This window comes from Pelecanus crispus, chromosome 1 (assembly GCF_030463565.1).
Source record: "Pelecanus crispus isolate bPelCri1 chromosome 1, bPelCri1.pri, whole genome shotgun sequence".
In the NCBI taxonomy this organism is placed as follows: Eukaryota; Metazoa; Chordata; class Aves; order Pelecaniformes; family Pelecanidae; genus Pelecanus; species Pelecanus crispus.
Window position 1 is genome coordinate 164,885,562 of NC_134643.1, and position 17,336 is coordinate 164,902,897.

At 46.0% G+C, this 17,336-nt stretch overlaps 1 protein-coding gene across 2 annotated transcripts in view; it reads left to right on the top strand.

Moving 5' to 3' along the window:
- The first annotated feature begins 215 nt into the window (after window positions 1-215).
- Window positions 216-17,336, top strand: part of FGF14 (fibroblast growth factor 14) — a 412,338-nt gene continuing 395,217 nt past the window's right edge. For both annotated transcript variants that reach the window (XM_075715928.1, XM_075715941.1), the window contains exon 1: window positions 216-423. In XM_075715928.1, the coding sequence (XP_075572043.1) occupies window positions 216-423 (208 nt within the window). The remainder of the gene's footprint in view (window positions 424-17,336) is intronic.

A 17,336-nucleotide genomic window follows, 5' to 3' on the forward strand; every position in this document is an offset into this window, starting at 1 on the left:
GGGATTTCGCTGCCGTACTTTTCGTTCGGCTCCGCGCTGAGAAGAAGGGGTTTCTTGTCTTTTCTCTCCACGCTCTTGGTTACAAGCCAGTGTTGATCCAGGGGGAATAACCGCTCAGCCTGGCTGAAAAAAAAGCATCCGTTGAAAAGTCTCAAAGAAATACGCCACGTGAGGAGAAAAAACTGGGAGAAGATCGGAATATAATCATTTTTTCTATGATAAAACTGGTGCCCCTCTTCAGGAGAACTGGTCTCAATTTATTATTATGCAACCACAAGGATCTCTTCTTTCTCAGGGTGTATAAGCTGCTGGATTGCTTTTCGCCCAAATCAATGTGGTTTCTTTGGAACATTTTCAGCAAAGGATCGCATATGCTGCAGTGTCTTTGTGGCAAGAGTCTTAAGAAAAACAAGAACCAAACTGGTAAGCAATCCATTGCACTGCGTTGTTTTTCTTTTATGCTACCCTGTCTGTTGCTCGCCGAGGTAGATCTGCAATCCTGCTGAGGGGAGAAGGGGGAAATATAACGAGGCCAGCACGGACATGCATGTGCATACGTGTATGAATAAGCAAGGAGCGGTTTGGGTTAGCTTCAGCCACTGTCACCACGGAAAAGGAGAAAAAAAAAAAAAAAAAAAAAATCAAAGGCGACCCGAGCCCAGCCTGCATCGCCTAGTTTCTATGTGCTATTTCCAAGGAGGAAACTTTTATATCGCTACCCTTTTTGAGGGGGGAGCCGGGAGAGCCCCCCCCTACTCCAGCTCGCGTCCCCGATGCGAGCCCCCCGTGCACACCCCCAGTCAGTTTTGGGAAGAAGAGCCCGGGTCTCCCGTGCTGGTGTGAGCCGGCCCTGCCTGCGGTGGGTGAGTGTGCCGGGTCCTGCACAGCACTTTCTGATTAGCTTGCAATATGTCACCCGCACACACACACACACCCCCCCACGCCCCCCCACACACACCCCCACCCGCCTCTCTGGGCTGTCTGAAGTCAAGCCCGACACCCCCGCCCCTGGCCTGGGCGCTCCCTGTTATCACTCACCCCCCGGGACTCTAGGCCGGGAAGGTGGAGAGGGGGGTGAGGAAAGGGGGTGGACACTTTCTTGGGGCTTGTGCCCAGACGGCGACTCAGCCAGCTATGCCGAGCGGCAGCGGCAGCGGCAGCAGCGCCTGGGTGGCTGCGGCTCCTCCGCCTCTCCCTGCCGGGATGACCCCTCCGTGCACACGCCGGTGCCTCTCTGCCTGCGTCTCCATGTCTGCCTGGCAGCCGGGATCATGCGCTTGGCTTCTGCCCGGCTCCGAGGGGGAAACTTGCAGCACATTACATAAGAAATAGCAAATGCAGGTGCTCTGGGCCGCCCGGTCCCGGCGGGTCACGCTGCTGCTGCTGTTGCATCCCTCTGGCTCGGGGCGTCCGGGCGGCCAAGCCGGCGGCTGGGCGAGCAAGGTGGGCGAGGAGGGATGCTGGGCGGCCGGGGGAGCCGGCAGCTTTTCAGGGGAAATACCGGCCCTGCCCGCCCCCCTCGCACCGGGCTCCGGTCGTGTCCGTCCCCCGTCCCCCCCCCCCCCCCCGGCGCCGTGCTCGCTGCCCCCGGCCGGCAGGTTGTCTGCGAGCCCTGGCGTGCCTGGGGAGGCGAGAGCAGCTGGGGCCCGGGCTGCGAGGGGAGGGATGCCGCGTGTGCGCGCTGGGGTGTGTGTCTGTGTGTCTGTGTGTCTGTGTGTCGTGCGTGTGTGTGTGCCGGCTGCCCTGCAGTGGCAGCTCCCGAGCAGGAGGCTCCTGACGCTGGCACTGCAGTGTAGTAGATCATAGGCTCTCGTTGCCTCTCTGACACCCCCCAACATCAACAAGCAGCAGCCCTGGCAGCCCGCACCCCTCTCCGCCCCGGCAGCCGGGGTGCCGGCTCCTGCTGTGCCCAGCTCAGGGCCGGTGCGGAGAGTGGCGGTGGGCACCTCGGAGGATGTTTTTTTCCTCTCCCCCCTCCGCTCCCGTTCGCCAGCTCGTCTCGCCCCTTTCCTCCCTGCCGCTGCAGCAAAGAGCAGCCACTTCTCAGCATACCAAAGAGGCCGAAATGCCCCGCCGGAGGCTGCGCTCAGCCTCCCGCAAAGCGCCCTTTGCTTCACTCGGCCCCGGGCGCTGCAGCCAGCCGCCTCCCCCGGCCGGGGGGCAACTTCCAAGCCGTGTGCCCCCCCGGGGCGGGATGGGGCAGGGAGGAGCGGGGCAGCCGCCCACCTTCCCGCAGCCCCTGGGGAAGCCCCCTGGCCGGGCCGTGACCGCGGGGGGAGAGCAGAGCCGCGGCGTGGCCCTGCCCGCTGCCCACCGCCCCCGGGGGGGCCGGCTCCAGCGCCGTGGTGCGAGGGGCGATGCTCCGGAGGAAGGGCTTGGGGTGGTGGTGGTTTCTAGACCTTTCAGTTTGCATTGGGGGGGGGGGGGAAGACGCGTATAATACCCCCCCCCCCGAAAAAAAAAAAAAAAAAAGGTCCGTGTCCTTTCCTTGCGGAGGGGGGGGCTGGTAAGGAAACGGCCCCTGAAGCCCAGCCGTGCCCCTCGGGGTGCCAGGGCCCCCCAGCACACCTTTCCCCCTCTCCAGGGACTTCGCCGCACTTGCCCCCTCTGCACGGGACGAGCGGCTTTTGGTGGCAGGAGCGGCACTTGCACCCCGCCGCCACTGCCACCCTGCCTGGGGAGGGGAGGGCTGAGCCTGCCCAAGGGGTGCCGTGGGGGGGGGGGGGGGGCTGCGCAAGTGGGGCGAGCAAGAGCCCGGGGGGGCGGGCGGGGAGGGGGGGGTGTCGCTGCCCCCCGCTGCCGCGGGAGCCAGGGGGGCACAGGGGGGTCGGGGAGCTGAGCGCGGGGAGGGGGGGGCTTGCGGCTGCCCTCCCCGCCGGTCGGGCCCGCGGTCTCGCTTTCCGCCCGCACGGTTTGTGCCGTGATGCCGGCGGAGCAGCCGGCGCGCTGCGCCCAACCGAGCCGCACGCCCCGTCCCGACGCCCCGCTCCCCCGAAACTGCGGCTGAACCGCCTGGGGAGGCTAAAAACCCGCCCGGCCGCAGGAGGGGGTGGCCGGGCACCGCCGCGGTTGCTCTGGGGGCAGCTCGTCTCCATCCAGGCTGCGGTGGAGCCGGTGCCGCCGTGCCCTGCCTCGCCCGGTGCCGCGGCCCCCGGGCCCAGGGGCTCCCCCTCTGCCGGCAGCTCCGCCCGCGGGAGCCGGGCAGCCCCGATCCCGCTGCGGCACGGGGCTCCGCTGCACCCCCCCCCGGCCCCCTTTGCCCGCCAAACTTTTCAGGAGCGACTGGGTTTTTTGGTCTCAAAAGGCACCACAGGAGCGAGCAGCTGCCGCTGATCAAACCGTGCGGAAAATCGAGCAGGTTAGGTAGCTAACGCTGGCTGTTATTTCAGTTTATTTAGTTATTTTCGGCCTGGTGCACTTTTTTTTTGTCCCTTTCCACAGCTGGTCGTTTTCCAGAGATGGGACTGGGTGGCTCGTTTCCAGGTGTTCTCCACTTTGCGTTTCCACTGCTGGCTGCAGCCCTCCCCTGCATGCAATGACCTCCTCCGGGGGTTCCCCTGCCACCCCCGGGGGTTCCCCTGCCACCCCCGGGGGCCCCAGCTGGCCCCGCAGGGCTCACCAGCACCAAGCAGAGCTCTGGAGCGAGGGGCGCGCAGGGCAGGGAGGGATGGGGTGTCCGGTGGCGTGTGTGCAAGTCTCTGGCAGGGTTGCATCAGGAGGCTTTGGTTTTGATTTGGTAATTTTGTTGTGACCAAATTTGTTTCAAATTGGATATCCCAGAAAGAGGAGCCACCTTTGATTGCTACAGTTATTTACCTCTTTACCTTTCATCACAAGAAGGCAAACTTTGAGAATCAATAGGTGTGGCTTTGCTTGCACTGATTGATTTTTTTTGAGTTTTCCTGAGTTTAATAGTACAAAAAGTAATGAAGCCCCATGTACCTTCAGCGTCCTGTCCAGCATGAAAATATTTGCAATGTGTTAGGTTCCCTGGGCCTCACTTGCCTTTGTAGTTATTCCCATCTAACTCTGCCCTTCCAGCTTGTCATACACACGGAGTGGGCTTCACAAAGTGTGAGACGAAAGAGGCTTTTTCTCACAAAGAGTTAAAAATTGCTTGCAACCATAAGGCCTGAGCAGGGCTTGTAATGATAAGTTCCCATCCTGGTGGCTTCCCCCTGACCCCAGGCTCTAAACTGGGCACGTTCAGTTAGGGCATGGTTAAGTCATGGGGAGAATTTGCAGCTTGAGGGGCAATGGGGAAGGAGGGTATCTCTGGGTGGTTTTTGAAGCAAATACAGCAAGTCAATAGTTTTTTTTTTTTTTTTTTAACCAAAAGACAGCTGTTAGGGTGCCCATAGGAGATGAGTGAGTTGGCTGGAGTACTAGGTGCCCCCATGGCAGGAATTGCGATCGCATTTCACTCCTGGTGGCAGCCCAGCAGGCAGAGGATGTATTAGGTTTCCTCTCCATTTACCTCCAAGGAGAGCCATGTCTCCAGCTTAGGCAGGGGTGTTGACAGGAGAGTAGATGGAAATTGGCATTGCTATAAATACGTTGCTGATAGAGGAATTTGGGTTTTGTTAGGGTCAATCCCATATCAATCTCAAACACAAAACTTATTTAAAAAGGGAAGCATTTGAAACACAGGCTGTGGCTGAACTGGGATCTCTGCGTAGTCCCTTGTTAAACTCCTTGTCTGTGAAATAATCAGACTGTTCTTTCATGGTCACTTAGCATTTTGAAAAAGTTTCTAAGCACAGCCACGCAGGGATCTGTTTGAAGCAGAAGGTTGGGTCCTGACCGTAAAATATATAGTGTGTGTCTTTATCTGAATTCTGAGTAAATTGCACCCCCCACCCCCACCTGCCTTCCTTACTCATAGAAAACAAACCTCCCACCAAAAGCCAAAGGGTATGCTGCCTCAGTAAGAGCTGCAGGATCGGGTCCTTGAAGTTTCTTTCACGTAGGTCTGAAAAGCAGCTCTGACTGCCTAAATACCATAATTCCTATACTGTTAATCGAGCCATGGTGTGTTTCTCTCTCACAAATGTAAAATTGTCTATTTACATATATTTCACCTACTGAAGTTTTGTCCTCTGTGGAATACATTTCCTGAATTTATACAAATTTAATTATTCTTGATCAAATTAAATTGCATATTCTACTTGTTAAGGGGTGAAATTTATGCCTGCTCATGTATCTTCCTACTGTGATAAAACGCTTGCGCCTAGTTCAATGTCTGCTAATGACAGGCCATTTATAAATGAATTCAAACATACAAAGGATGACTTAGGCTTAGGGAAAATACAAAAAAGGTATTTACAGATATTGGTTTAAATATTTATATATATGCAGTTTTTGTTTAAGTTGATGTTTATTCTACTTAGCTGCTTCAATTATGTTAAGTATATTAATTTTGAGCTAAAATTCCTATTGATTTCAAATTTAGGTGAGCAGTGATTTAGACATTCAGAATTTGTCCCTTTACAAAGATTTTCTGTCAAAATACAACCCAGAGAGGACAGAGTTGTTTGAAACTGGAAATCAGTTTTTCAAAAGGATGTCATAAAACTAAAGAAATAGGAAGCAGGGCATTACACCGAACTCTGAGGTGGCATTTTGTAGTTGGTGGGGTCACTACTGAGGTTTTTGTGTAATCACTCAACGTGTACGATGGAACACTGCGAGTCTAGAATGTGGTTGGATAAATGAAGTGGTTATGTGCACATTGAACTCTGCTGAATATTTACAGACGTTTGTCAAATGTGCCTGTGAGCACTGAGCCCTCCCTACTGGAGCTGGTTTCATTCAGTCGAGGACAATCTTATTACTTTGGGAGCAGTGATTTGTTTCTGTACTTAATTCTGTTTCAGATGGCTTTTGTGATTTTGGACACACCGTTACTTCCCTATGCCTTGCCTTCCTGCTTGTTAAAAATCGCAGACCATGTCTCAGCATTGCACAAGTGTGCTGTTGGTCCTTTTGTTTGCTTTTTGCATTTCAGTGAATGATAGTTTTTCAAAGACAAATTACTAGTTTACTGAACAACTTACTGAGTAACAACACATTGAATGATGTTAAAATTTTGCAATCTCTGTTGTGAAAAAAAAAAAAAAGTTGTGGTATAGCACAAGGCTTCATGTACGATTAATGTACCTGAGAGCTACTTGCCACTGTACAGAAAGACTGAATGCAGTAGAAAACAAACTTTGCAGGACTGGAGCCATGTCTAGTTCAGAAAGAGCCCGCTTCTTGTACAAAGTGTGTTTCTACTGTCAGAAGAAATGAAGTGACTGGGAAGAAAATCTTTTTATCAGAGACTGTGTGATGAGGTGCACAAAAGAGTATATTCATCTTCAAACTGGCTATTAAAAAAAAAAAATTATCCTGTTCTCAGAGTGGATCCTTAGAGGTTCTGAGCCACTCAGAAGTACTGAAAATTATAATTCAAAGGGAACTGATGGTGTTTGGCACCACGATGGACTGAACTTACAGCGAGCGAAATGTATATAAGTGACATATTCGTTTTAATATGCTTTGCAGCAAAGGTCAATAGCTCATGAATAACTAACAAAGTTGTTATTCAAATGAGGAGCATGCTGACTTTGAAGAGGATTTTTTGAGGGCAAAACCTCAAAAATCATTAAGTGAAAGGCTTTTAATTGATAAACGGAATGCAGCTTTGATATATCTGTAGCATACGCTGTTAGAAGCATTCACATTGTGTAGTAGCAAGGAAAGTAAATAGTTGCTGATGAGAGCATTGAGAAGTCAGAATAATAATATCTGTAGCAAAATTCAATGTACAAGTCAGAATAATAACACCTTCTGCAGTAAAATTCAATGCACTAGTTTAGGTAACATACTGTATTGAACGTAATCAACATTTTAATAGTTTGAGAGTTGATATTGGATGGTTGTGTGGGGCAAATGGCAATAAATGACATGCAGTTGCTAGCAGAAATTGATGGTGTAATTTTAATGTCTGTATTTTGTGTTTTCACTCTGACACCAGCTTATTTTACTTCTAACTGGAAACAGCATGAGGAATCTCACTGAACAAGTTTAATGTTTGCATACAGAAGGTAGTATCTTGGAAATTGCTTGGCTTAATCATTTTGTGGCACTAAAATTAACCAGGTCCCATCAGACAGTAGAATTGAACCAAGGTTAAACATTTTAATTCCGTTGGAATTGTTTTGGCTTTTGCTCTCAGACAGTGATACAAATAAACTGTAATCCTCTATGAAAAACTTGTTTTAAGGAGATTCCAGAAGGGTCCGTATTTCACTGAGCTGATAGGGGAATAGACTTTGCTGTTCCTTGAAAATTCATCATGTCATCCACGTTTTTTTTCACGCAGCTTTGTCATCTGGAAAGATAAGAACATAGTGAGGATACAGAATGTGCGGGACTTGTGCCTCAGCTCTTGATCGTGTCCTGTCTCCAGCTCTGGGCATTAGGTGGTGTAAGAAAAATACAAGGCACCAAGCAAATCTAGGTTTGATCCTTCCCCTAATCTATCCTCTCAGTTTTCAGCTGTTGCTGGACTGTCTTAAGTCAGAGCTTTTTTTCAGGCCACTGCGTGTAGTAGCCTCTGAAGGAGCTATATACCTTTACTTGTCAAACAGCATTTCTATTTTGGGCATCAAAAGCTTTACATGGCAGCGAGCTCCACATAACCACATGCTGTGTGGAAAGGGTGTGCAGGGGTTTGTGCTTTCAGTGGGTACTCCTAGGTTCTTCTTCTGTTGAAAAACAGAGGCTAACGCTGCTATTCCTGCTCCATGGTTGTGATTACCGATTACAGGGAGTTTTTCAGGGGCGAGTATCTCATCTATAAGGTCAAGAGCACTTCCTTCATGGTGCCTTTTCCTTCCTTGAACTGTCAGAAAATACTCAGCATTTCTATCGTCTCGGTTCCTATGCAGTATAACTTGCCTTTGCTGAGGATTTAGGATGTCTCTGGCTTTGGAGGACATAGATGAGACAGCAGCTGTCACATGGGCATCTGCCTCTGTGGTCCTCCTGAAGTCAGTGGAGGTTTCTGGTTGTGTGCATGGGAGTGTGCAGAGTATTGCCCACAGTGTCACCATAGACCAGAAGCTCACAAAGTGGTAGGGCTATGAGGAGTTGGGAGTCCTGTATGGGCAGGTTGCCCCTGCTTTCGTCCAGCTAAAAGGAGTTCATTCCTATGGATTTTCTAGGCCTATGGGATAAGGAAGTATCTCCTGCAAAGGGCATGTTTTCACAAAGTCCCTTCTGTTGAGGAAAGACGCAGGATATTTCTCCTTTGAACAAGTTTTTAAAGAATTAATCTCTAGTGTGACCAAAAAATAGAATTTTGTACCAGTGTTGAATGGTTTGAACAGGAGAGAGAGCTTGCGCATAAAAGCAAAGACTTCTGTTTACATATAGATCTCTTGGTTCTTACCAATGCTAACAAAGGAAATATACCGGAATTTCATTGCCCCTTAATGAGGTTTGAGCCAAAAATGTTGATTTAAAGAAGGCAAGTTTGCCAGACTTGTTACTCTTTCAGTAAATGTATTTCTAAGCGTGTCCTGCTACATTTAAACAAAATGTCCAGATTAAACAGTTCCCAGTTCAGGCTTCTCTAATGAGAAGTGCATTATGGAGCATTACTGTTGCCCAATAGTTTCTACGTGTATCACTCATTGCTAATATAGGTATGTTTATTGACATTGAATGAGATGAACAGGAGCTACGACTGCAAAACATAGTGGAAACTATAGAAAAGATGTGGAAAAATTATAGAGTAGGGAAAAGCTGAAAAAAAAATCAGTTAAATCATTAGTACAGCAGTATCTTATAAAATAGCATATCCTATCAGGAATATCTTAATAAGGGTTAAATTAATACTAGTGCTTACTAATTCATAGTGCTCAGGATATGAAAAAACACTTTACAATTCTGATTTTCTTGCAACTAGAAGTCGCAAGTCCTGCTAGTAGCCCCTGAGAAACTGAACCTAAACATGATTTAGGCAGATTATCCCACTAGGAAATCAACCAAAGATCTCAGGTGTGAATTAACTTCAGTCTGTCTAAAACCCAGGTGCAATTTTGTGGCTTGGACTCTTTCAGCTTTCATGAAAATCCATGTTTTTAAATGGCATTAACAGGTGGATTAAAATTTGCAAAGCCTTGTGCCCCCCAGCGATTTCCTCCTAGCCCCTTGCCAGTATAATTTTTTTTGTGTGTGTGTGTGTGTGTTTGTCCCCATGTGAAGGAGACTTTCTGCCTCAAAAACTAGGGTTTTACAGACTTTCAGAACCAGCATTTGCTAGTCTCCTGGCTTTACTCAGACCTGTTTTATCTCCGTGAATATGACCTTGACCTGTCTCAAACCTTGTTGCCTCCACTATAGGCTCTCACATCTCTTTCAGTTCTTTCACCTGCTTGCTTGTGCAGGCATCTCACCTTTTGACTTTGGGTTAGGGTCTCTGAGGAAAATTAGCCCTTAATTATATTTTTTTCAGCTATTTTTCACTTCTCTCCACCACTTTGAATAATTAGCTAGTGGCAGTGAGCAGAATGACTGTACAGGTTATCACTGAGGTAATAGATATTTATGATGGATGAAGGCTAGGCTGATGGATTATCCCTTGTTTTATTGGGAATGAGCTTTATGAATGATTGGTTTCCTACTTTCTGCTAGTTTACAGTAGCAGAACAGTAGTATAAGTATGTAAATGCAGAGGCAGTAAAACAACTCTGATTAGGAAAAGAGTAAAATCAGCAAGAGAATTCAGAAGACCTAAGAACAAATGTTATCCCTTTCATTTGTTTTGAGGATTGTTTGAGGATATTACTTGCTTGAGGATAAAATGCCTTATGTCGGATTCTGCTGTTAAAGCAGGACTCCTCAGCTTCCAGGAAAGTTTTCTGGATAATATTGCTCAGCAATTCTTACTTGACCCAGTAGGGAATTGGTTCCAGGTCCTGGCTTTGCTGGCTCACATGGGTGCTACATGCCTCCTTGAAGCTTGTGGCCATGGTACCTGCTGAAGAGTTCCCAAAGAACTGCAAAATCCATGTGGATGCAAGGCATGACCTGTATGTCCATACCTTCTGCAGGGTACAGACAGAGTGAACTTGTGGTCTGGATCTTGTTCACCTTTGACTGAGTTCACTTTTGATAGTCTAGTTTTGAGACAGTATTGTATGAGAGGATTATAACATGCCACTAAAGTGCAACATGCTCCCTAGAGGGAGGTTCCTGCTGACCAGGGACATTTGTGGCAAAACCAGTGACTGTATGTGTTATTAATCCCTGTGCTCGGAAGTGTTGAGCTCTGCCTACTTGCACAAAGTTTTGAAACATGTCAAAGATGAATTCCCTTACCTTTGAAACTTGTAGCATGGACTCTTCTTCCATGGAACAGGGCACCTAAAAGCAATACAGGATTGTTTTACAGCAAATACGTCATTATGTAGTGTTTGTATTGAAGACCCACATTTTTTGAAGGAGGCCTTATTTTGTTTTAGAACTGGACTTTAAACCCTGGTAAAGTTTGTGGAGTTGTAAAAGTGTAAAAGAAAAAAAATAAAGCTGCTGTAGTTTCCTAGGTAATACATAATCTGGGCAAAAATAAATGAGTTTACTCATGGTAGGAGGAATGTGCACCAAGGTAGTGGGAATGAAGTCATTGTGATTTTGTGTTCTAGTGCCTTTCCTCATTTCAGTTTGTCTTTGCAGTTTGTAAGAGATGATGTATCTGGGGTGTTACTGACATGAAGTAGAGATGAGTCCTGTGATTTGTGGGCCACAGAAGATATTCTTTCCTCATTGAAGGTTTTTAGTGAAAGTGTATCTTAGAAGACATTGGCTTTCTTAGCACTTCAACATCACACATGTTGATTTTGAGTGTTGCTATACACCATTGAGGAAAACACAATCTAAGGGGTTCCTCAAGATACCTAAGTTAATATGGTGCTCTCGATTTAAAAAAAAAAAAAAAGTCTTCAAGCACAATGAAAAAAAATAATTGAACCTAAGAATATGCAGGTAAATATCATGGTACTGTATGTCTACTTAGTTTCATGTCCTCTTAGATGCTGGATCAGAATGATTTTATTCCAGTTGTGCCAGCTGCCATTAGAATGAAAACGGAGGCAGCAGTTTAGGACCTTATAACCAAAGCAGAAGTAAGCTGTAAGTCGTGCAGGCTAGGTTAAAACCTTTTAATAAAATATCAGGAGAAACAACAACATGAGGGTTTCATTATGTTTGCTGAGGCCCATATTCCTTAGCTTTCAGTGGCTAGTTGGAGTGACTATGGTCTAAGTTGGCTGCCAAAAAGAATACCTGCTAATAGATTTAAGATGGAAGATGAGGAAAAGATAAATACTAAGCCCCTGTCATCATATGTATAGGTTAAGAATTTGGGGGTGGAACTTGATGAAGTTCGAACAAAAGTAAGTCAGAATACGATGTTAGTACATTAAGTGAGATTTTTTTCAAGTGCTGTGTGGATGATACATGAATAGTGTGGGATGCTTTCTCTCCCACTTATTCCAGAGGGAGATGAAAAACCAGAATGACAAAAGAAATTATAAAGTAAATAATAAAGGGATTAAAGGAATCTGTAGTCATTTAGAAAGGTTAGTGATAGAGTCTCCTACAGGCAAGCAGAATTTAGAAATTGTTTAAGCTACTTATCAATCGAAGAGCAAATAGATTTGAAATTTAAGGACATTTTCATGGAAAACATCTATTTCTAGAAGTGTTTCTTTCCCAAGGACATCTAAGAGAGTCACATTTGAGAGTCTAGCTTCTCTCAATTTATTCCATTTATAGCTGTCTTGCTAAAGGTGAGATATGCTTGTAAATGCTTTTATAAATGAAGGTGCTCCCACACTCTCATGACTCTACCAGCTGTCATTGCACAGCTCCGAAGGAGCAGCCTCCAGGGTGACCTTAGGCTGAGTGGCTGGTGCCTCCTGCCTGCCTGCCTGCTGTCGCGCGGCCGGTCTGCAAGCCGTCTGCGTGAGCACGCCTGGCAGCCCTTACTCATTTGGACCTGCATGGGCATGTGGAGTCCTACGTGTGCTCCAGCTGCCTGGGGTAACACCTGCAGGCTCACCTGCGGGGGAGATGGCACACGAGTTTGCTTGCGAGGGTGGCCCTCAAGCTAAACTGAAACAGTCAGTGTAGTTGCCACAGTAACTGCTGGTGAGAGGAAATGCATTATTCCCCCCTGCCCCCCCCAACTGATTTACAACACAACTTTAAAAATGCAGTGTATTTGCTTCTGTAGATCTTAAGCTTTGTAAATCTTTGTATCGGACACCATGCACTGGGCAGTATAAACCATAGGGCTGTCCAACACTGGAAGCATTTAAGTTTTTTTCCCAGGAGGTTGCAAAGACATTTCTGCACACTTGCAAGTATTAGGCACCGTGAAGGAGGTTAGTATAGGTTCAATATTAATTTGTCTTTTTCTTCCAATAGCTTATTAAGTCCACAGTCAAACAGGCCAAGAATGCTAGGTGCCGTTCAGACCTAGTAGATCACGATAAATCTCTGTCAAGAAGCTTATACTGGAGATCTTAAAGTAACTTCAAAGGGAGAGCCAGTCTCTTCTTCTCATTAACAGATGGCAAGTAAGAATTGTGAGTAAGAACTGTCCACCTTCAGTTTGGCATTGATATCCCTCCCCCACCTTAAACTCCTCCTAGTTGCTCAGGAGCTTAAGACTGAATTTATATTGCTTAATTAAAAAGGGCCAGGGTTTGATCCAAGTCCAAATGGCTCTGGCCGGCTCATGTCCACGTTACTTGCAGTTACCACCCTTCCTAGCAGATTGGGCTTGGAGAGAGCTACCTGAAATGGTCCAGAATCACCTGGGGCTTAAGGAATAAGTGTGGGTGACCAGGGGTCTAGCACTTCTTTTATTTAGCAGTATGAGCACAGCCAAAGAGGATCCGAAAAAACCCTTTCACCTCCACTAAGGAAAGTTAGGGCAAGCTCTGCTTGTAGGGTGATTTACTTGTGCCCCCAGCCTCAGTGTGGGAATGCACCTGGACTAGTAACAGCATATGACACCATCCCAGCCATGCAAAGGGGATATTAGAGCTTCACTAGAAGGGATGAATCCCAGCTTCATCCTTAGAGGAAGGAGCACCTTGAAAGGGGCTTCCCATGGGCTTTTGGTTAACCCTGTGAAAAGCTGGTGGAGGAAAGAGACCAGAGTACCCCGCTTTGGAGTAAGTCTGGTGGCTGAGCAGCAGAGACACGAGTCTGCAAGGAGTGAGCCATAATGAACTTCCGAGGAGGGTGAACCAGAGAGGAAGGGAGGCTCAGTCTTGCTGGGGAAACCAACAGATTTCCCCTTTCTCCTCTCTCTGACAAGAAGAGGAAGATGCAGCTCCAGGGTAAGGAAGAACTGAAGGACAGGAGGTTTCCTCTGTCACTAAATAAAACCTTTTTCTTCCACTTCACTGACTTGTACTTGCTTTCCTCTTCATTGACCTTACTAGGGATCACCCCTTCATTTGTGTGAGCTTGTGCAACAAAACTGGTCAACAGTATCGGTCATGAGTAACCTGTTGTTTTACTGCACACCCATCTTCTATTTGCTGAGCTGTATGGAAACCAACCTGGGTTGCTGCTGCATGTACTTCTTGATCTTCCTTTAATTAAAGGGAATATATTTCTGCCCTCATGACCACCAGTCCCTCTCTTCCCTTATATAGTTGTGAGGAGCACAAGTAAAGAAACTTTTTTACTGATTATTGATGCTTTAAATATTTTGGCAGGCTAAATCTGGTCATGGTCTGTGAATTAAAAGGGTCTGGCTTGTAGTCTGACAGTATGCTCCAGTATACTTGTTTGTATTTTTCCTATATTAATGAAAATTGGAAATCATAAAGCAATTTGGGGTTGGGGAGGAGGGGTTGGTTTGGTTTTTTTTTTTAATAGTTTTAGGGAAAATCAGTTTATAGCACTTGGAATCTCTTGATTCTTTTCTCTGAGGATGCAAAGGGTATGTTTACTCTTGCATTTAATGCTAAATATGAAAAGGTTGAATTTAAGCTCTGGATTCTCCTCTTTTCATGAATTTCCTGAAAACCCCTTGAGACAACTGTTCCTTTACAAATTAAAAATCTGAAGAAACCCAAGTATCATTACTACTTAATCTGGGACTAAGAAGGGTGTCACATTTAACAAGAACAGAGATTTTTGTGTTTTTATTGCCTACAATAAAGCCAATTGTGAAAAGCTCTGATGATGGGACATAGTTTTGTGGTGCCTTAAAATAAAGCACAGTGGGGGGCTGTGTTCAGCATGTGGGCTTCTTATGAAAAGCTGGGATTTCTGAAACCACTCTAACCACTCTGTAAATTTGGAAGTTGAGTCAAAACTTCCAAGCCCATACAGTCTTTTTAGCAATGAAGTATAAATTCTTCCAGTATAAATACTTCTCAATTTATTAGGTATCTTGAAAACTGTTTCTTCAGTTAGTAGTACATTAATGTAACATGTCTAGGACCTTTCACACGGCATGGCAATTAAGCCAACTTGGGCCAGACTAACTGCATTGAGATTCTTTCCAAGAGTGAAAATATCTTTTCTTCATTCCCCCTTCCAGGCCCGGGAAATGAAGTTTTTTGGTGTCTCCTCATTTACAGTGTCTTTCTTTTTGGCATGCTACCTGAAAGCACCAGCTTTAATCCTTCTGGAAGTTCCTTGCTATTTGCTTTATGATGCAGTGCTCCATCGTCAGATTAGGTCATCAAAGACCTCCAAAGAAGGGTTTTACAGGAGGGAAAAAGGGAGCATGCTCTCCTTGGAGAGAGCATGGAACCATTCTTGTGATGGAAGTGATCTTTGCCCTCAGAGAAAAAGGGGGGGGCGGGGAGGGGGGTGTTGGCCTTGGCACGCTGCTTTGGGTTTTTAAAATCTAGCTAAATTTAAATACTCAAATCCTCTATTGCTAATCCACCACTCCTTGGTCTCAGTAAGGAGAAGCCCCTGTTTCTGTGGAAGACAATAATTTTCTTGTACAGATTAAATGGTTCTGTGCTTAATCTGCTATTACTTGAATAATTCTTACAACATCAGACTCGGTCTGCTCGATCTTCTTGTGTATTTTAACTTACAGTGACTAATTTGCAGAACAAGCATGTCAGCATGTCTTCCCCAGTTTGCATCCAAGGGCATTAACATATAAGGAAACTAATCTAGGTCTGCAGAAACCAAATAGAACAAGCAGCAAATGAACGGTTAAGACAGAACAACAATTTCTCCCCATGTGGACATGGTCCTCTTGGGTTTTCCCTCTAAAGAGAATTGAGGTTTTTCTCAGAATCCCAAAGTCCTTGTCTTTTTCATTGCTTTCATTCTATTAGGTACAGGCAACAGTAGAAACCAGAACAAGCTGGAGGTTACACAAATAGATTTCAGAAGTCTGAGTGTGTCTTCCATGAAGGACCTCGAAGCAAGTTTATGAAATGAAAGGTTGAGTTAGCAGGAATTTCTAATCCTTTTGAAAAATACTTCTGAAAAAAGGAATATCGCAAATGAAAGTTCAAACTGCCACCATTGCCATATACAAATTAGTAAGCTGGTCACCTGGTAGTCTCCTTGCACCTGGCACACGGAACTAATGTTTTCTCCCTGAGGCGGATGTGCAACAACAGTATCCTAAGTCCTTGACAGAGTACTATCTTTTTTTTTTTTAATTTTTCTTTTTTCATCCAGTATGGAATGATCTGGCCAGTGTAGAATTATGTGGCATCTGTTGATATTAACAGTACTTTTCAAAGAATATCACTAAAAATACTTATTCTTTTAAGCTCAGATATAATGAGTGAGTTTATAAAGCTTCTGAAAGAGCACTGGTGTAATGGCCAGTATGTTACGTGCTGCCCAGTGGACAGCAGCACACTCAACTAATTATGAAATAAAGGTCCATCATTGAAACAAAATGTGAAAATTCTTGCTTTAAGTTCAGTGCTGTGTGACTTAGGAGGGCAGTTAAGCCAAAAAGCTTTGTGATACTAAACCACGTGTTTGTGGTACCCCCTGTGAGTACCTAAGCCTTTCAAACTGAGAATAGACTGAGACAGTCAGGTGGCCGAGGTAGTGAAGCGGTGTTTTCTGGAGAGTTTGTAGGAACCAATTATATGTAATTTGTTTAAATTAGTGGTGAGCAGTTCTACATTAACAATTGTCTTAGTGCTAATAAGTAGGAGCGTCTGGAGTGTGGTACTTTGCGTGCTCAAGTTGTACCTGCGCTTCAAGAGGAGCCAGATCTTTTGTCACAGCCAATGCTTTCATACCCAATGGATGGAGCTGAAGTTTTATTGCTCAGATACTTTTACAAGCTCATTTTACATCAGTGTGCCTTTGCATTCCTGTCTTTTATTTTTCTGTTTTGTTCATAACCAGGCAAACTATTACCATGCTATTTTCAAGGTCATAAATTAGCTGTTGCTCATACATTTGCTGTCATAGCCCTGTTAAAAGACACCATTTTTGTCATTATATTCCACAGCTGATTACTGGGTGGACTGCTCTTGCCCCTAGATGCATAGTTACCTAATTAGAGGTTAGGCAATATTTTAATTCAAATATGTACATATTATCCCCTTACAGAGTTTCTTTAACCTGTATTTCCCCTTCTTTGCCCACCAAGGAAATGGGCATGGGAAAACTACTTTTCCAGTGTCATGGTTTCTACTACAATCCATCTGCTTATTCCCCCCCTTCCTCCTTCAGCTCTCTCTTCCCATCTTCCTTTCAGATACATTTGTTAGCGAGAGAGTGCAAATCCTGCTTTAGAGCACCCGGTGGGGAAATTTTTCCACCTGGGTATGGGATGTGGAGCAAGGCTTTCTCACTGCTCTCTCCACTTCTGTGGGCACAATACAAAGCTCCTGTCAGTTTACATCCTTCGCTGCGGTGCGGGATCTGGGCAGCACTGTATGTTTCCGTGTATTTTAAATTTTAAAAAGCCTGAGAGCTAGGACACCTCTGTTGTGCTCCGTAAGAGATCTCATGGCCTTTCTCCCACAGTTCCCTTCAGTGGTGAGAGGAAATATCTGGTGGCCGCCTGCAATGCCATAGTGACAATTGCTGTCATCCTCGGAGCGCGGCGCGTGGCCCCGCCACCTGATGAGGTTCAAAGTGGCGTAGCTGTTTAGTAACCAAAGAAACCCTTGCTTTAGAAGCAAAGAGATTTTGAACTTTGGGTTTATGGTACTATGGGGCAAATACTGCCCTTCTGAGAACAAGCTCTGCTCAGAACAAATTAGGGTGGATTCGAATAACAGATGGGAAGGGAAAAGGCTTCTGAAATTTCT